Consider the following 21,102-nt stretch of genomic DNA (forward strand, 5'->3'; position numbering starts at 1 on the left):
AAAGGTTCAAGAATGCTAAAGAAATTACCATAATCACTGTCAACATTAATGAAGAGCTGATCATTGGAAACTTTAAGCAAGGCTTTTTTGTGTTTATAGAAGCAATAAACACATAAAATGCACCAAAATGTCTGTTATGATTCCAGAGCTTGCCATGTTTACTGGCTTTGAAATCTATATTTGTTTTAGAGGATGAAATGGTGGGGACAGGAGTCTAAGTTGTGGTATATGACTGGAAATTTAATATTGCTACTCTAGACTTGGAACTGAAACCATAAATGTCTCACTCTCACTGTCTCAAGAGTTTCCACTTTCACCCAGACTACTGGACACTAAACCTTGTATAATTGCCTTTTTGCTGCTGAGCTATAAGCAGGTTTGATGTAAAGAGTTTTCCTCCATAATTTGCTTTATTGGCTTTATAGTAGATTTGGAGAAAAACGTTCATAGAGTTGGAGTCTGATGCCAGTAAACAGGAAAACTCATAACTGAATAGTTAATCCCAGTAATTTGAAAAAGGTTTGTTTTTTTTAGGTTAAGCCATATTTATGTAACACATCAGCTTGTCAACAATACCATCTTCATTATTTCAACCCTTAAATCTTGTTCAGGTCAATTTATCCAAACCAAACCAAAGAATGCTTCACCACCAGCTCTACTGGTGGCAGACCTTCTCTAAATGTGAATCTTTAAGGATCCTCATGCGGTCCCCATGTGGTTCTGAGTGAAATAAGGAAGAAAAAAACACCATACTTTGATTAACATGAAATCTCGTAATTTATATAAATAGCTGACCTAATTGCAGGTTTCGCTCACACCACTGCTCCATCTGTATTGAATCTAACTTTTCAGAGTGAATCTCTTTGTATGCAGGGCAAAGTTTATCCACATGGGGGGTCTGTGGTCTACTGTAATACGTGTTTATTTTGTTTTGGAGGACTTGAAAGTGAAACTCCCTGAGCTGCAGTTAGCTTGCTCTGCTGCTACACTCACTGCTTATCCCTGCGGAAATATGCCTGAAATTAATTTTTAAAGGGTTTGATTAGCATAAGCTCCAGTATTAATGGAGTATTTATATATTAGTAATAGGAGGTTATGATCCAATAGTTTGTTATTGTTTATTTTTATTTGATAATTGAAATCAGTAGATATACTGCAATAGAAAGACAAAAACATTTTGCCCCTATTTTAATGGGTTTTACTTCGACTGCATGTTTTATTTCTTTGCAATTACATAATTATTCAATTATTCTCTATTTTTCAATCAGTGTTGTTTTATTACTGTTTAATTATAGTCATTGAAACAATCTCTAATGAAGTTGATTTTGTTGCAAAAGTTTAGGCCTAGTTAAGCAAAAATTATTTTGTAAATATTATTTTTCTTTTTATAAGTCACAAAATCTATGATACTTATTTTCATTTTCCTGAAAGCTTCATATTTAGTTACTCCACTTTTTTTTTCTCCATTAGATACTGAACCACACTTTTATTGATGCAGCTTAATAAACTCCTGCTTTCTTTGTTGGCTTGAATGGGGCAAATATGAAAACACAGGCTAGATGGAACTTTGGATAAAACTTAATAAAAAAATAATTTTGAGCTAAGCCAAAACTACATATAAAGTCAGACTCTTTAGTCCATTTCACTGTACCACAGCCTTATCTGTGTGGTTTAATAAGTTCTTTTGCTGTCATAGTTGGGTAAAAAAAGAGAAAGACACATGTGACAGAGTGCAGCCAAAGCTAAAGTTATTACATATGTTACTTTACCAACAGCTAAGACAGTTCATAGACACAGTGCAATCCTTATTTAAGCCACATGTTCCGGTTTGAATGGTAACATTTATATTTCTTACAGTATAACAAATCAAAACAGAATTAATTAAGTATTTATTAAATGTTTTATAGCTTTGTTTAGTCTTTACGAAGCCAAAAGAAATAGCATTATAACCATAACTGTCCAAAAAACACAAGATTGAAGAATATATTTAATAAACTCTCCCTTCCGTGTTTTTCTGTTGGTATTGAGTGTTTGTACTGTTAAACTGTATTTTACTTTGCATCAAGGTCAGATATCCCTTCATTCAAAAGCCACTTTGCAAACCTAAGATGTGCAGCCACACTTTTCTTACAAAGTAAATGCGTTCTCCTTTCAAACCTTACAAACAAACAAGTCATTTTGACAATTTGTTTCACCTGACCCTGAAGTGTATTTGGTGTTATACAAACGTCTTGGCTTTGTTTTTGTTTTGTAAATGATCGCAATGGGTAGTGAATAATAGAAACTGAAAATGTTTCACTGTGTGCCGAGGCTAACGCTGAAAAAATGTAGATTTTCTTTTTCTCATCCCTGTAGACCTTGCTAACTTCTTTTTCACCTTTCCACAACACCTCACAATTTCAGTTTTTCTCTCATTTTATTATTGCTGGAATTAAATAGCAGCACATTTGTTCTGCAAGTGTAGCTCCTTCATCTTATGAAATCCAAGAAGGCACAAAAGGTTACTGCTTTGCTGTGATCTCTGCAGCTGCAGCAGGTAGAATGCAGCCATTTGGCAAAGTTTTAATAAAACACTCTGGCGTTTCCTCTTCTTCCTCCTCTGCAGGTGGAGATCACTCTGCAGGACATCAATGACAACCCACCTGTTTTTCCTAATGATATTCTGGATGTGACCATTGAGGAGAATGTTGGAGATGGCTTCAAGATAATGCAGCTAACAGCCACAGATGCAGATGAGGTAATGGCTCCCAAACTTTCTTTTCTGTCTGACTGCTTTTGTGCTTCACTGTGCCCATTTTCCATTTAGCTGCTTCCAGAATGGATGTAAGCAATTTGAAATAAAAATGTGATCCAAATAGTTCTTCAAGCAACACTAAATTCAATTAGGTCACATTTTATTAGCAACAATTGGAAATTGTAAACCAAAAAAGTCATTTAAATAAAATGTTAATTTCCAGAAAGCTGTGGCTCAGTTGTGAATATTTAGCCATAAAGATCAGCTTGAGTGATTGATTTCATTCTTATCTATCCAAACCAGGCCTGCACTGTGTGAAATCATGGCTTTAGAGCATCATTGTGATTAACCACATTTTTGGTTGAGTTTTATTGGAATGAACCTGTAGAGCAAATAATTCACTAGAACCTGTCTGACAACATGCAGTACCAAAGTAGTACCAATCTAAAATACCTATCAGGCTAAAATAATTTCAAAGCCATTTCTAAATCATTGGGACTTGAGTGAAGTACATTGAGAGTGATTATTCACAATTGAAGGGAACATGAAAAAGGGATGTATCTTCCAATAAGGCCTACCAAAATTACTCCAAGAGCACACTGATGACTCACCCTGGAGATTGTAAAAGAACATTTCAAGCTCAACTGAGTTTTAGTTAGGACCAGGCTTCATGATTCAACAAACTGGCTAAAAACAGCATGCATGGGATGCACTGATATTGAAAACTAACACACAGACTACCCTTACATTTACCAAATAGCAACTTGATGACCTCCAAGATCATTTTCAAAAAATGACATTTTTGTGAATGTGTGTTTTACATTTCATCCAGTGTTAAACTAACACAGCATCTGGATTACAGAAATTCCAAATACTGGAATTTCTGTAATCCAGAAATATGTTTATATGTTTTTTTGTTTTGTTTTTTATTAACAAATATATGTCTCTCATATATTTGTTAAAACTGTCACTATATTGTGACAGTATGAGACAGTTAATCTGTGAAAAGATCGATTTCCTCCAATTTTTCCCAGTACTAATATTGTAATCTGCAGAAATGCACCACTCCCAGTCAAAAACAACCAGTCAGATGCAGGAAGATGATCTTTGATCTTAGATCTTAGATGATCTTAAACACATTTTTTATGAAAGTTCCATACTGCTGCTTTAAGGAGAATCTCCAACAATCAGTCCATGACAACAATGATATGAAACCATATCAACAAAGAATTACTTAAGACTGCACAATGAAGGTTTTGGAGTGGCCTAGTCAAAGTCTGGTTTTAATTCAGATTTAGATTCTGATGCCTGACCATTCATGGTCAAACTAAAGCAACTTTGCAAGGAATACAGAGTCAAAATTCTTTTTTAACAATGTAAAAAACTCATTGGCAGTTAAAGCAACCACATTTTGGCAGTTAATCCCTCCAAACCGATGAGGTTTAGACTACAAGTACTTTTTCACCTAGGGCCAGGTTGGTCCAATTCACTTAAATAACTGTAATACTGGTAAAAACCCTGTTAAGGAGAGTTCCAGCCCCCTATTATGACTGTGTCTTTGTGAAGTCAGTCATTTTCTTTACTTCAACAGCATCCCTCAGTAATCTGAAGCTTTCGTCTTCAGCTGCTTCACGCAGATGTGGACGTTAAATTCTGCAAGAGGTAAAATGTAGGCCTTGTAGCACCTCAAAATGTCTGCGGTCCCTTCTTCAAACCAAAGGACACATTTTAAGTTGATGAAAAAAGTCAAGTCATAGAGAGGAGAGAGATTAGAAAGAAGGCCTTTGGACTCAGATTTAACTTATGAGGCCACAGATTTTTATGGCACAGCTGTTGCCTCACTCCCTTCTCCTTGCTCTAAATGTGAGAAAAGTCACACAAAGACCTACAGTCTTTTTTTTACCAACAGGATTTAGGTAGGTTATTTGATTTTAAATCAATTATGAGAGCCAAAGAATTCAAAGTTTTAATCGTAGATGTTTTAATATAAGGTATTAAATCCATGGTCACTTTTCCTTGTGTGAAGTTATGAAAAGCCTGAGCTGTGCAACTTATGATCTCTGTTTCGAATTAAATACATTCCCTTAGAGGTTTGCATATAACAAATGATTGGAGAATTATGTAAAATAACTTAGCGGAGAGAAGTCAAACCTTGTTTTGATGCAGAAATTGAAATAAACAAGAGTACAACTTCAAGGAGCCTATTTAGGATTTACAGATTATAGCAATGTTTACTCCAAACTGCAGCGCTCCCATGAATAGATTGCTAAATAGAAGCCTGTATTTTATCCAGGCTCTCTTCAGAGCCAGATATGAATCCAGCCAAGTCTTTGCCCACATCCTTATGCAGGAAACTAAAGTTGCGCTGACACTCAGCGTTCAGAGCACATCGGTGGGAAAGCCACATTCGCGAAGCCAGCATGGAGTAGCCAAGAGTGCAAAACGTTGGCCAGTTAAAAGGCTGAGTTCAGACACCATAATGATCCCATCCCATTTAACAGCGCTACATGTGGGATTCATGTGTGAGGGGATTTCAATATTGGTTCAACGCATCTGTTTTTCCCCACTCACATTTCTAGTTGGGTTTACATAAAATCAATAAAAACAACTATGTCTGCTTGAAAATGTTTCTTATTGGCTTTCCTGCCCTTTCAAATTTAAATCTTTTATTAGAGGTCTGACTGGAAGTAGTAACTTGAATATGGCATGGTTGTTGGTGCAATATACCTGGTCTGAGTATTTCAGAAAGTAGTTATCACTATTTCTCTCTGGTTAGTAAATGATGATCAGTAAAATAATACATTTCCAGTTACTGGCAATTGCGTGGGTGAAAACGCCTTGTTGATGTCAGAGAATTGGCAAATTGGTTGGAGAAAATAAAAAGCCGCAGTTGCAACCACGCCAGGTAGAATACCATCCCTGAACACACAACTCTTTAAAACCTTAAGCAGATGGATTAGAGCAGCAGAAAGCACCACTTCTGCCAGCTGAAAACAGCAAAACGAGACTACAATTCACACAAGCAAACCAAAACTGGGTGACATCAGATTGGAAAAACTTGCCTGGTCCAATGAGTCTTTAGTTCAGCAGTGATATTCAGATAAAGCCAGAATTTGAAAGAAAAAAAAATAAATTAAATAATGAGAACATAGATCCATCCTGCCTTTTATTGATGTTTTAGGTTGTTGTGAGTATTTACAACAACCTAAGTATTTACATCCCCCTGCTGTTGGGGAGTATTTATGTATGATAGAATATTCAATCATTTCAATGAGCTATGATGAAGAACCACACAGCATTCTGGGGGATGTAGAGAGAAGAAGGTTTTAGCTGCTCAAACTCTCAAGACTAGCTAAGAAAGGTTGCTGGCATCAACTATCTCACTCAATCTTTGGTTACCTAGCAACAACCTGCTGAGTAACTTGTGGTTACCTAGCAACAACTTGTTGAGTAACTGTCACGGCAGCAGTTTCTGGTTTCAGCACCGTGTCTCATAGCAGCTTAAAATTACATTTAAAAAACTGTGAGAAAAAACTTTGGATAAAACAGGAAAGGTCAAACCAACAGGTTGGCAGTATTTCAGATATTTAAAACAAAAAAACAAATCAATAATTATCAATATTGACGGACATAAAACTCTTATAGTGTAATGACTTTTTATCCATATAGTCCAGCCCAGCATACTAGCAAGATGCAGCTAATGAAACGACCAGTGAGTGTATTTCGAAGACATGAAAAAACATTGAATTAAACACTTACACTGCAGCAGCTTGGTCCAGTTTTTTTCTAACAACTTCTTTATCCTTGAGCTGTCATCACTTGTTTTCTAGGAGTTTGTGTTGTGATTGGGTATGTGTCCCTGCTGGCAGTCCTTGCTTCACACTTTTCACTTCTCTTAGTAGCTAAGAGCCATCATCTGCTAAATGAATTCCCTATGCCCCAGTCTGGTGCAACATCTTCTCAAAACACCACAGTTTAACTGGTCGGCAGTGTCCTCCTATATAACAGCCTTCTCTCTCAAAGGGGAACTATAAAGCAGACAACCAGAGTCAAGGTCAGAAGGCTGAGCAGTGGTGTATTTGTGTGCATGGAGGCTCTTATAGTTGTGAACTGAAAGAAACCAAACTATTTGGGGAAGGTAAATGAATTAAAATGACAGCAGAGATCTTTTTATAGATCTTTGTGCTCAGATGAGCCCACAGCTCAGCATCTCCCACCTTTTCTTGCTCTGCCTCTGAACCATATCAGAAAATTAATTGGCAAACCATGGGTGTTGGGTTCCGGACCACGGCGCAGGTGGCTAATGGGATTGCCAGATCCGGAGCAAATGATTGATGACAGCAGGGTCCTTAGATGAGCAGAATTTTGCTCTCTTTCCTTTTTTTCCATTCGACCTGGAACCTAGACAAAGTTCTGGTAATGCAATGAGAGACAAGGTCAAGAAGACACAGTTTTTAAAGAAGCACTCACTCACAGCACAAAAAAAAGATAAGAGTAAGTCATGAACTTATCCTAACAATGCCGAGTCTGTCTAAAGTTTTTGGCTAAAAGGTTTTAAAAGAGTCGAAAAGGAAAAATGTTTTATTTGATTTTGTGAGAGACAAGCTTTATCTTTTATCCAATCCAGCCAAACTGTTATAACATTAAGTAAATGCTAAAAATCTGCTCCACTTGCATGTAACTTTTTATTGTCTCAATGCGCAGGGCTCCAGCAGCGGGACGCCAGCAGGACTTTTACAGACTGCTGCTATGAAGTTGCTTAGGCTGTGCAACGTTTGACCTGTAATATCGATAAGACTTTATTAATGCTCTGTCAAATTTTACAAGTGTTCAGTAGTTAGTATGTAGCTTTGGTAAATATTTTTTATTTCAACTTTTTCAGATTCTAATTGCAAACTACAATGTTTTTTCCATTTTATACAATTACAGTTGAAAAATGGAAAAAAAAAGATTCTTACACAAACAAATAAAAGAAATCAGCCTCCCTGGGTCAATACTATGCACCTTTAGTTGCAAACATAGCTGCAAGTCTTTTAGGTTGTGTCTTCACTAGATTTGTAAGTAAGGAGACAGAATTTTGACCTTCCTCCTTTGCAAAGTAACCCAAGCTCATAGTGACTGGATATAAAATGTCCATAGGTAAACATTTCCAAGCTGTAAAACTCTATTACGTTAAAAATGATCCATTAAATTTAACAAATGGACTTTGGCTGAGCCATTCAAACATGCTTGCAGTTCTGGCTGCATGAATATGAACCTCTGTCCCTGTCCAAAGTCCTTTTGCACCCTTGGTCACCCTGTATTTAACTCAATCTATCTTCTAATTGTCTCTGACCAGCTTTCCTGTCCCTGCTAAAATTTTTCCACAAAACATAGCACATTGCATTTAGGGCAAAACATAGCTTTTAATTTTCTCATCTGACCGTCTGACATGTCTGCCTACATGTCCTGTGGCAAACTGCAGTCAGGACTTTTTATGGCTTTCTTGCAACATTTTTTTTCTTCTGATTCGTCCATAAAGTCCTGACATGTACCGTTTCCAAGAAACAGTTATTCTGTTGAGAAATGCTTCCACCGGAGTTGTAGATCTCTGCAGCTCCTCCAAAGTTACATGGGCTTTTTGGTTGTTTCCCTAATTAAGGCCAGGTCCTTGCTTGGCCTGTCAGTTTAAATGGAAACTGTGTGGCAGTAGGTTTGCATTTTGTCATATTCAATTTTTAGATGATTGATTGGTATGATCAAAAGCTTTGCATATTTTTTATAACCTTACAGAGCTTTAAAATTCTCCATAATTTTATCCCTGACCCGTCTTTGTCATGAAGTTGATTATTTCCCTCTAACAAACTGTTAAGCCCTCCTGAAGGAAGTAGGTTGTTCTGGGTTTTATTTAGGAGTATCACAGTATAACTTTCCTTCCATTTCATAATAATTTGCTACTTTGCTTTGGCCCTTTACATAAAATGAAAATAAACTGTGTAGAGGGTTAAGGTTGTGAACTCACCAAGAACAGCTGAACTTTTAGCAGTTTCCAGGTTGTCTTGGAAAGAATAAAAATAAATTATGAAAAAAACATTTTTTCCCACACTTTATTCACAGTTCCATCTTGGAGTAGAAAAACTTTTATTTTCCTAAATTAAATGTCTAAAATAAACATTGTGTTTAAAAAATAAATGTAAACAATATGTCTTGTTTCTATATATCTGTCAAACATTTAATGGGTGAAATATGGACAGATGATAAAAATGTCAAAATTTAATGCTGAGTAAATATGTGAATATTTTTAAATAATGCAAAATAAAAAACTCTGATTGGACCACTTTATTTTCAGGAGAAGAACAAACAGATGCATACTTGCTCATCCAGCTTTGTAAGTAATGGGGTAGATTAAATATGAAAATACATGAAATGTAAAAAAAATATGCAGAATTAATAGAAGATATGAGTTGGAAATTTTGAAAAGGCATCTAGGAACCCTGGCAATACTATTAAAACGGCTATTTAAAATCCAGATTATGTGAGCATTGTCCAGCAAGCCAATAAATATGTCAATATAAAACAACCTAATGCAACACCTCTCTTTATTAGCCACCCCATTGTTCAGATAGGATCAGACAGCGTTACATGGACATCAGGCAGAGCTGAAAGAGTCTCTTTTAGTTTAACTGTAACTGGAACCTTTGGTTCTTCTCAATGAATAGCAGTAAGCTTTTTGAAGTCACATTAGCTTTTTTGGCAGAAGATACAAAAGAGAGACAGTTGTCTGATCTTTCATTGTCCCAACACAAATATAAACGTCAAGCTCTGTCGCCAGGCCCATTCACATGTCATATCACATTCGGTCCTCTTCTCCTGTTCCAAAGCCTCTTATCACGGCCATCGTGAATATCATGGAGCCTGTATCTTTCTGAAGCAATATGGGACCAGGTAATTGATTTTGTAAAGGAAAACTACGAATTCATACAACATGAACAAGGCTTATAGAACAAAATCTAATTTTATATGTTTTTGTTTGTCTTATCATAAATATTTCTTTGATTTTTTTGTGAAACTATGTTTTATAATAAATATACACTCTGATTGTGGGTAGACTTCCTCTAATCTGCTAATGTGGAAATAGCAACGTAAATTTTTTATTCAGCACTTCTGCTAGTTTAGACAAAACCTAAACTACCAGTTTTTGTTTAGTTTGGAAAATATTCAGTACGCTTAGCTTCCCAGAAATATATTTTTCCAGATAAAATCTACATGGCTGTTTTGTAAGCTTTCAGTTGGATAAAGTTTGACATCAGGGTTGAAGTTTTGGTTTTCTTCAAGTAGTTAGATGTTAATATTCATTCTCTTATTTTGAATTGGGTGAAAACTGCTTACACAGCAGATAAGTTTCCTCTCTTCACATTCTCTTTTTTCCCCAAAAAACTTTATTTCAAAGAAGAAATATACATGAAAATAATAAACACGCACAGTAAAGAACAAAACAAAATATAAATGCGATATCTAATGACATTATGAAACATGTAAATTGTGCTATCAAAATTAAATTGGTGCTCAAGGATTGTAGTCTTTCAAAGGAGAACATGACTTGAATTGAAGTTAGCTCTTTTAACTTCTGTTAAATAGTGTGTTGGTGTAGTGTTTTAGTGTTAGCAGACCTAATGTTTTAGGGTTAACACAGCTAACATTTAAGTTAGTGGTCACCATATACATCAGGAACATTTTAATAATGTTATTTTTCATGTTGTGTAACTGTTAAGAGCAACTTACAGTGACCTACATACTTTTGGACAGTATGGAGAACCTGGAGCACCTAGAACTCAAGGTCTGCGTCTGTCTATCTATCTGCTTGACAACTGTATGATAAAAAAATTATTAGCAATTTTTAAAAGTGTAACTTAAAAATAAACAGTTTTACCTTAATATTGGGAATTTGTCTAACCTTCAATCCTGCCAACTTTTTAAGGATAACACAAATTACTTTTTTTTTTTTTTTTTACAGAAGATGAACCTCAATACCTCATGTTTTTAATCCCAAATCTTGTTTGGATCTTCTTTCTTATGGTCATTTTGATTAAAGCCCTTTAACCTTTGTCCTGGTTTTGGTTTCATTATCCGCATTTGTGATACGTTTCGAAAAATCTAAATCACAAGCCCTCTCCTTACTGACTGTCTCTGGGAAAAACGACGCAGAGAAAGGTTTCATTCATCCTTGGCAAGTCTGGAGTTTGATCTGGAGACAAGGAAAGTGAAGAGTCTGGTTTTGCTGGCAGACAGTTTCTTTGATCCTCACTGGTCAGAGCACTCTGCTTTTCTGTTCTTTGAGGATGACATGTTAAAGGAAAGTGTATAAAAGTGGGGCTAACGTTCTGGCTTAGCGAGTTTGAAACCTAAGAAACAAAATTCAGTGTTGAAAATGTAATGAAAAATAGTTGAAAGTAGACACTGCAAATTAAAAGAAAATAAACTTGACCTAATGTGCTTCTATTTCTCCTCTTAGGGTCCCAATGCTTTAGTGACTTACACCATCATCAGTGGGGCCGACGACAGCTTTCGCATTGATCCCGAATCTGGTGACCTGATCGCCACCAAGAAGCTGGACAGAGAAAGGCGCTCCAAATATTCTCTCCTGGTGCGAGCGGACGATGGAAAGCAGTCGTCTGACATGAGGTTGAACATCACTGTCCAAGATGTCAATGACCACAAGCCCAAGTTCTCCCGTGTGACATACTCATTTGACATCCCCGAGGATATGGCGCCAGGTGAGGTCGCTTAATGGAGCATACGGTTACAAACTAAACACGCCGAAATGGACGGAGCAGGCGATGTTTTGTCTTCTGGAAAACCTCTCAGAGAAAACTAACACAGCTCAAGGGGAACTTTTTTTCTTGTGCATTTTTTCCAAGCATTTTATGTGTTGTAGCTCTGAAATATTCAGCATTTTTCTCAAGAGGGAAATCAAAAGTTTAGTTGGTCAAATGGGGAATAACTCCAATTTGATTTACAGCCTCTGACAACCGTCTGGCAGACCTCATTCACCCCTCTTAGCACTGAATAAGAGTTGGTAATCAAAGAAAAATGTCTGTTGAAGATGACATTGAATTATAATCCTGTTAAACATTCAGAAACTCTTTAATAAGGATCTGTTTGTTCAGTCACAGCAGTCCAAGACAGAATTAGCAGCTGGCTCAACAATCAGTCATTCACTTGTATTAAAAATAATCCTCTAGCAATAATATTTTAAAAGAAAGCAGTAAACATCGCGCCTGTGTCATCCTTCAGGCTCCATCGTGGCAGCAATCCTGGCGAGTGACTCCGACTCAGGGGTGAATGGAGAGGTCACCTACTCGCTGGAGGAAGACGATGAAGACGGGACCTTCCTCCTCAACCCAGTGACGGGCGTTTTCAATGTGACACGTCCGTTGGACTATGAGACCCAGCAGTACTACATCTTAACTGCGAAAGCCGAGGACGGTGGTGGACAGGCCAGTACGGTCCGGGTTTATTTCAACGTGCTGGATGTGAACGACAACTCCCCCATCTTCAACACCACTGTGTATAGCGCTTCAGTCTCCGAGAGCCTGCCGTCTGGATCCAGTATCATCACGGTTCTGGCCAGTGACGCTGATGATGGTATGTCAGAAATGTCATACTAAAGTAATGAAACGCCAAACACCTCCAGGTCACCAGGTTTTAATTAGAAATGGAACAGCAAAACAAATTTACTGAACTAAAGTCACAGTTTTTCTAAATTAAGGCTTATTATTGAAGAATGTATCATTTCTCCTGTTTGTAAGGTAATGTTGGGAGTCTGATATGTATGTTAGCTAGTTAATTTACTAGGTCATCTGGCCTGGTAGTGACCCGAGAATAGCCGGTGTTTTAACACACTCGCTGTCTGGGTGGTTGCTGGTTACAAACTTTCATTACAAAACGTTATTCAGACAAATAATATTGCTCAGTTTGGATAATTTAATTCCTGGATGTGACAAGAGCTGAATAATATATTTCAGCAACAGTTTGGGGCGGGGGGAGCTTTACTGTATGCTTTGACTAGAAAAAAACAGTACTGTTTCTAGAATCTCATTAGGCAATATTTTTGTATATCACATTTTCACAACAGGGCCATTCAAAGCACTTTACATGATTAAAATAAACAAAGAAGCAAAATATTGCATAATGGTGGTTAAATAAGCCCTGCGACAGACTGGCGACCTGTCCGGGGTGTGCCCCGCCTCTCGCCCGGAATGTAGCTGGAGATAGGCACCAGCAACCCTCCCGACCCCATTAGGGACAAGGGTGAACGGAAAATGGATGGATGGATGGTTAAATAAGGGAAAGAGATGAAAAGTTGACAGACTACAATTTATGATGAGGATTCCATCTGAACGCTGCTTCTCCATGCTTGGTTAGGATTTTGAGGGAGCAAAGTAGACTTGAACCAGATGAGCTGAGTGGTCTGAAAGATTGACACAACAAATCCATAATGTGTTCAGGGATTTATGAACTAACACATTTATTTTGAAGTCTATTCTCTAAGCCACGTTGGATGTGTTGTTAGTCCATCATAGGACAAAAGTCATGCACACACTCATGCCTTGCATGCATAGTTAAATTTAGAGAGACCAGTTAACCTGAGAGTCATGTTTTTGGATAGTGGGAGCAAACCAGAGTACCCAGAAAGAAGGCATTCATGCAGTGGGAGGACTTGCAGAAAGAGACCAGACCAGCATTCAAAGCCACTAAGTGCTCCACCTTGTAACCCAGCACTCATTGCCCCAGGAGATTCATTTAATGTCAGATTGTCCCATTATTTTGATGGTTGATTACACAGAACTTCCTGACTCTACAATAGATTTAGTTATTCTGATTAAACAAACAATGTGATTTATTGACGTGAGTGTTTCTGCCTCTAAGGTGAGGGACTTCTGAGATTCAAAAGTGAGTGCGCTATTTGAACGGTTGGCGCTATTCTCTCTCTTGCTGTAATTACAGCTTTATCCAAGCCTAATGTGGTTATCATGACCTACATTCCTGGGAAATACGCTGCCTTGCTCTCTTAACCCAGAGCCTGGCTTTTTTCTCCACATAATCTGACCACGTTGTCCTTTCAGATACAGAGCTGCTGTATTTCACTGTCACAATAAAACACCGCCATTGTTAGCACTTCCCAAGCTCTGACCCTGACCCGAAGACTTTGTCTCCCTGCAGAATAGTCTAAACTCAGATGGAAGCAGGTCTCCTGATAATAAATTACTTGTGTACTGTAAATGCGCATAAAGTTCGAAAGGCGTGAAAGCTTTCCACTTCAATACCCGTTGAATTGAATAACCCACACTCAATTTAAGCTCATTTTAACCACCACTTCCTGGGGAGCGCTTTGGATTAGGCCAGATTTCAAAGTTAGGCGATTTGCTCTACAAATCCACTCAGATGTGAACCAGTTATGCAGAAAGGCATTATCAGTTGTGGAAGTGGCTTACAGTTTGGTTTCCATTTTGATAGCAATCTGTCATGCAGTATGAATGGATTGAAATCTTGGAGGTCAAGAGGAGAAGCCAGTCGATGCACATGTACAATTTGTGGAAATGGATGTTGATTATCCACATGAGTGCCCAATGCAAAGTATTTTGTTTTTTATATCATGAACAATAGAAATATCAGAATTTGACCTTCATTACGCCATGCTTTCTTTTGGTTATCAGGTTCTCTTTGTTTTCTTTACTCAACTCAAGGTTAAATTGTGACATATAGATTTATTGGAGAAGAGACTGTTTCAAATTGTATTTTCATTAAGTTTGTTTTCACATTCATGTCTTTACTGTAGGTCTAATCATTTGTAACTTTTATGTGCCTCCAAACAGGGTTTGTGAAAGTTCTTAGAGTCATGAAAAGTCTCTCTGCATACATTTTTTCTTATTCTCCTAGATATTCAGCATTTTTATCCGACTGAAAATGGCTCATTCAGCCAAATAAAATTAAAATATTCTTGTTAAGTTATCCACCAGCAGCTCCATCGTCATGGAAAAGTGCATACATTACACCGTTGCCCATAAAGTTGAAATAATTTTGTTTTCAGTCGCATTCCTCTTTTTTATTGTGGTTTAATTTTCACAGTGATATGCTTGGAAGAGATTGATCAATAAAATTTCAAGTGGATATAAACTTAATCTGTCAAAAATAAATCACATTGTCACCATTATTTCATGAGAAGAGGTTATTTCAACTTTATGAGCAACAGTGAATTTAAAGAGGCTTGGCAAGAAAATAAGTTTGCTAAAAACAAAACCATAACCATTATGAAGCAGCTCCAACTGAATGCTGTACAAAGTGTTAAAGTCAGGGAACCCAGGTGTAAAGCATTTTGAAATACAAGCTAGAGCTAAAAAAATTTTATTTGAGTTGAACAGTGACTTACTTATTTTGTAAAATGCATGAAATTCTGAGAACAAGAAATCAGTTTAACAGAACAAGTCTTAAAACATAAAGTAGGCTGAAAGGTCTCAAAAAGCAATAAATCACGCCCCTGACTAATCTCAAGAATGAACTCATTGACACCTATCAGTCTGGAAAGAGTAACAACCCATTTTTACGACTGAGACCACAGCAAACTACTAATTACCAAAATTACTATAACAGAATATAGATGACTTTTCTTAGAAGTCACCAAAATCCCAGAACGTCTAAATAGAACCCAAAGCATATGGCAATTCCACATTTGAATGGCTTTGTAAATCCAAATTCTGGATTTAGATGCCGCACCAGGACCTGGAAAAGGCCCTTCATGTTCAGATATTCTCCAATGTGGCTGAATGAAAACAATTCCACAAAGAAAATTGGACCAAAGTCACTCCATTGTGATGTAATAGACTCATCACAGAAATCACAAATGTTTAATGCCAGTGGCGACATATTAGGTTTATGGGGCAATTACTTTTTGACAAGCGGTTAGGATGGTTTGAGTATTAAATCATTTATCAATCTATGGACATCTTAGATTTAAAGTTACCTGGCGGTGTAATAAAAGGTCTTAAAATTTCCTATGTTATCACAAGACTATATATTCCAGGGACCCCAATTAAATATAACAGAATAAATAGAGTATGGTAAGAACTTGACCCACTGTTTGACTCACGTTTAACATAAAATGAACAAAAACTTTCTCTAATCACCAAAATCTTATGTTTTTCAGGTCCAAATGCTCAGCTTCTCTACAAGATTTCATCTGGTGACCCTCATGGCCACTATGCTATCACCAAGGAAGGTGTTCTCAAAATCAAGAGGGCACTCGACCGAGAAACCCAGTCCTTCTACAACCTGGCGATCACTGTCAATGACCTGGCTCCGCCTCCTGCCACCCGTTTCACCAGCACCGCCCAGGTTTCAATCATCCTCCTAGACGTCAACGACTGCCCTCCCACCTTCACTTCCCAGAAGATGACTTACATTCAGGAGAACACACCGGTGGACACAGTGGTGTTCACCGCCCAGGCCACAGATGCCGACAGCGGACCCAACAGCTATGTGGAGTACTCCCTCAGAGGAACTTTTAGTAATAAGTTTAGCATTGGTGTGATCGCTGGGGATGTCAGGTTGGTTGGAGAACTGGACAGAGAGGAACTTTCCAACTACACCCTTACCATTGTGGCTACAGATAAAGGTGAGCCCTCTCTCTCCTCCACCATGGACGTGACTATGATGGTTCTGGATGTCAACGACAATACGCCAAGCTTCTCACAAAACATCTATGACATTGAGATCGAGGAGAACATCTTGACTGGCACTGATGTCATCCAGGTGTTTGCCACTGATGCTGATGATGGCACCAATGGGCAGATCCGGTTCTCCATCGCCGGAGGTAACACCAACAATGATTTCCGAATCGATTCAGTCACAGGGGTGATTTCAGTTGCCAGACAGCTTGACCGTGAGACACATTCATCCTATTCGTTGGTGGTCCAGGCTTCAGACCGTGGAAGCAGCCCCAGAATGGATCGCACAACTGTCAACATTGTTTTATTGGATGTTAATGACTGTTCACCAGTGTTTGAGCTCTCTCCTTACACCATCAATGTCAAGGAGAACCTTGAGAACTTACCAAAAAATATTCTGCAGGTCAGTCTTCTTCTATTTCTCAGCTTCTCACTTGTTGAGTTTTTACCTTCACAGAAAGTGCTCCGAAACGAATGCCAGTTCAAATGCCAGTACAAAGCCCTTCAACAAGCTAATGCCATAACTAAATTTATTGTAATACTAACCTAATAAGTGCCGGTATGTAAGTAGTATAAGTTCACTGAAGCACTGAGCCCAGTGGTCTTACTTTGCTAAATGACAAATACCTGACTGAAATGATAAAGAAATGATATATGGCAGCAATTTGCTCTGCTCAATTAAGCCTTTATAGGATTTCAACAAAATATGAAACTGCTTTAAACTGCATGACGAGCCAATTAACATTGTAACCACCCTGATGACTAAATGAGGCATGTATAAAATATGGAGCAGGGAAAGTCTTTTTCCAGTAGCACGGCAGCTGTGCTCTCCTTCACGTGTATACATTAACAGGAAATGAGACTACAGTTATGTGGTGGGAAAGGGTCCAGACATGGTGGCTGCAAGCAGGAGCTCACATCTGTGCTAACCTGGCTATAATGGCAATATCAGGAAGGTATGAGAAGCGATGCAGCTAAAAATTGGACTTGTAAATTATTTTTATTTAAAGAAAAATGAAATGAAAAATATATTTGCAGCCTAAAGTAGGGGAACCCTACTTACCAACTCTCTGGTTTTCCTTTTTGTGGATTCTCTGAGAAGGTCTGATTAGACAAAATGAATAAGTAATGATCTTCCTTGCCTCAACAATTACCTCCATGGTGCCACTGCTGGTAATTACCCCCATCTGTTTTACTAGAATGATTTAGAGAGGACAGTGGTTAAACTGGACTATCCCCAGTTGGAAGGTTGGTTTTACAACATACGCCATAATTATTGCCACCCTTGGTAAAGTTGTGTAAAAAGCCTTAAAATAAATTTGAATGTTCTTGCAGTAACATCAGCTGGATTACATTTATTATGCAATGTAAGCTTTTCTAAAATGCATCCTTCAATTCTATGGGATAAAAATCCAGATGTTGCCAGTAGAAAATAGAAGGGAGCTTACTTTTGATGCTAAAAATGTTTGTTTGGCTTTTCAAGCACCAAACCCTTGAGATGGATTTGGTTTGAACCAATAGATAAAATTGTAAAACACACCCTCATTAATGATACACTAGGCGAGTTTCTCTCCCAAAGCCTCTTGGAACCTTGTTAGTTTGCATATCATCATGGATTTATTTTTAATACCAGAAATTTTGAGTAAAAATACAAGAAAAATGGGTCGACATAGGGTCTTTTACAAGAACAGTGATGAAAAATAAACAGGCAAATCAACACAGAAATGGGTCACCAGACATTAAATCCCCCTCCTTTTATGGCCATCTTAGTGCCGAGTTTAAAATCCTCTAGAAAACATGTAGTGAGCTAAAAAGGAGAAAGAGTTTATTCTCAGGCATTTAATACCTCTTTACTAGGGATACTAGTAATTATACCATATATAATATATAGACATTATGGTTATTCGTGCCTTTCAAGGTCAAGGCATCTTTTTCCAGTTGGAATCAATGAGTAGTTATCAGCAATAAGTTTTTTACGTACAATAAATTCCAGGCAGTGATTTCAGTTTAAAGTATTATCTCCAAACTTTAATTAGTGGAAACACTCCTCATGTTACTCTGGCTACTGCAGGTTAGACATTGACTGCTCACAGCTACTACAAACAACCCCACACCAGAAAACCAAACATTCACTTCAAATAAATCAGGTTGATTTAACTTTTTTCATTTAGCGTCTTTCAGAATGTGAGGAAGACGAGTAATTTGTTCATATTTATTCACGTATTGTTGAAAGTGTGCATTTAATTTCTACATTACATTAAAAATTGAGATTTTACAGAAAAAAATATTAAAATTCATTGTCTGGATTTTGAATGTGACCCATAATTATTAGAACTTCAATTTAATGATGACAGAAATTTCTGATTTTTATTAAATTCGTAGTACAATAATCTCATTTTCAGGTTGTTGCCAGAGATGATGATCAAGGAGCCAACGGACAGTTGAGCTACATGCTCAGCGGCGGGAACGATGAGGGAGCGTTCACCCTGTCATCCAGTGGACAGCTCAGTGTTACCCAGACTCTGGATCGGGAAACTCGAGGGAAATACACCCTGCTTATTACTGCCACTGACTCAGGTACGACTGCAGCTGAACATAGCTCATCAGACATATCCTTACATGTTTTAAATCAGCCACAGTATCTTGCATAATCTGTTCTTCTCTAGAGGTCTGAGTTCTGCAACACTTTCTGCCTTATTTCAACATTAAATCATTTTTGGCAATCAGTTTGCAAAATGATGCTGAAGCAGGAGATTTCCATGAACACCAGTGTCAACAAACATATTTTTTATGTTCAGAGTGTGCACACTGATCTTTTTGTGTGGCATGATAACATAAACATTTTTTGGAGTTTTTAGCTTGCAAAATAGTGGGTGTCTTTTATTTTGTCTTGTTCCACAGAAGTCTTTTCAGCAGCTTCAATTGAATAGCATCCTGTGTTTATTTGGATATGGTGGTGGAGCTTGTTATAGCCAGATAAAAGGTTAACTTGTTATTGCACGGAGGCCAGTTAATGTGCAGTTAAAGAACTACATGCATATCCCCGTTGCAGCCAAATCACATGGTATTCCACTTAAGTATACGTTTCCCCGAGCCTCTCTGGCAGAGTTGTCATGGTCTGAGGGTGGTTCTGTTTCATTCCTGGTCTGGCCATGTGACCGTGCATAAAGCTGTATATTTTTGACTGTTCACAGACTTTGGTGAGATGTGGGACTATGTTGCATGCAATGATGCTGCTGCATGTGGAGAAAGATGTAATATTTCATGCATTTCTAATAGTTTAGGTAATTTAAATATGATTTAAATGTGAGAATTTTTTCATATTAAACACAGCAAAAGGACCATTTTATACCATAATGAAGACATATTATTGCTATTGCTTCATATGGTGTTTAGAGGAGTTGCCCAACAAGCCAACATACTAATTATGATTCGATCCCGTTTTGTACTCTTCGCGGGGACGCCATATTTAGAGCTCTGACAACATTTCCAAAATATTTTGACAGGATACTGAAGCACAATGTTGAAGCAAAAAGAGGGATTTGGGGGTAGAATATCAAAATATCAAAAAGCCCATAATCACAGTGCAGGCTGAATCACCCAGCAGCATTTTCTCACATATTTGAGGCCTGGGTGCAGACGACCAGGGGAAATGGTTCTCCCAGGCGCTATCTGGCAGGAAATGTCCAAGGTGGACAAAGCAGACATGTCTCCAAGTGCTCTGTCTTCCGTGACCCACTCTGAACCGCAGACATTCGTGTTGAAGTCCCTGGTTGTCCCCGCGTGTTTCAGAAGACTTTCAGCCTTTGTCACAGTGGCTTTGGTTTCTACAAAATGTATTTTGTAAGAAAAAAAGGCTCTTGCTGTCTGTCAGGAAGATGAAGTGCTGTCGTCTTTGGTGCTGTCTGAAAGCAGAGGCTGAGCTGGAACCACAGCGCACAACAAACACTTCAACTTGACAAAGAGATAAACGACTCCAACTTACAACTGTGTTTGAATTTTAAATAAATCTTCATGTTTTTTAACGACTTTGTCCCTTCACTTTTGGGCTTCAGTGAATTCTCCTCTGAGGCAACCTCCTTTGAAGGTAATCTCATTAATGCAGCATGAACAGAGTTTTAGCTCCATCTATCTTCAGCAGCAGCTCAGTTGTCATGAAATTAGTGAATAAAGTTCTTCAACAGTCAGAAAAATTAGTAAAGTATGAGAATTTATTTATTTTCCAGGTGTGAATCAGTGAGGGAAAAATGTTAAAATAAAATGTGGAAAAAATGTTCCAGGACTTATTCCCTGTCCCAATGCCAATATGATAAGTGTCTGAATTTTTTCCGTACAAGTCACTCCAGTCGGTGAGTCGGGTAGTTTTTGATTAAAGGTGTCAAGAAAAGAGTCCTTCAATGTGTCCATCTCTGTCTGTCATTTTGCATCTTTTTGTACATTTGTCCGTCTACGTCCATCAATGTCATCTGCCCTTATGTCCAGAATGTCGTCCATCCATCCATCCATACATCCATACATCCATACATCTTTACAGTTAGTTTTTACTGACTGTAAAAATTTACTGTTTTGAAGACATTTACTGCAGTAAATTATTTATACAAAGAATATAGGGAAATATTGACCAAGAAATTTTGAAGAATCTGTAGAGACATTAACCACTGCGTA

At 37.7% G+C, this 21,102-nt stretch overlaps 1 protein-coding gene across 1 annotated transcript in view; it reads left to right on the forward strand.

The window, feature by feature from the left end:
- Positions 1-21,102, forward strand: part of fat4 (FAT atypical cadherin 4) — a 123,940-nt gene that overhangs the window by 61,906 nt on the left and 40,932 nt on the right. The window contains exons 2-6 of the mRNA XM_028008565.1: positions 2,606-2,737; positions 11,226-11,487; positions 12,008-12,358; positions 15,918-16,840; positions 18,840-19,014. Coding sequence (XP_027864366.1) covers positions 2,606-2,737; positions 11,226-11,487; positions 12,008-12,358; positions 15,918-16,840; positions 18,840-19,014 — 1,843 coding nt within the window. The remainder of the gene's footprint in view (positions 1-2,605; positions 2,738-11,225; positions 11,488-12,007; positions 12,359-15,917; positions 16,841-18,839; positions 19,015-21,102) is intronic.

The sequence above is a fragment of the Xiphophorus couchianus genome, chromosome 23 (genome assembly GCF_001444195.1).
Source record: "Xiphophorus couchianus chromosome 23, X_couchianus-1.0, whole genome shotgun sequence".
Taxonomy (NCBI): Eukaryota; Metazoa; Chordata; class Actinopteri; order Cyprinodontiformes; family Poeciliidae; genus Xiphophorus; species Xiphophorus couchianus.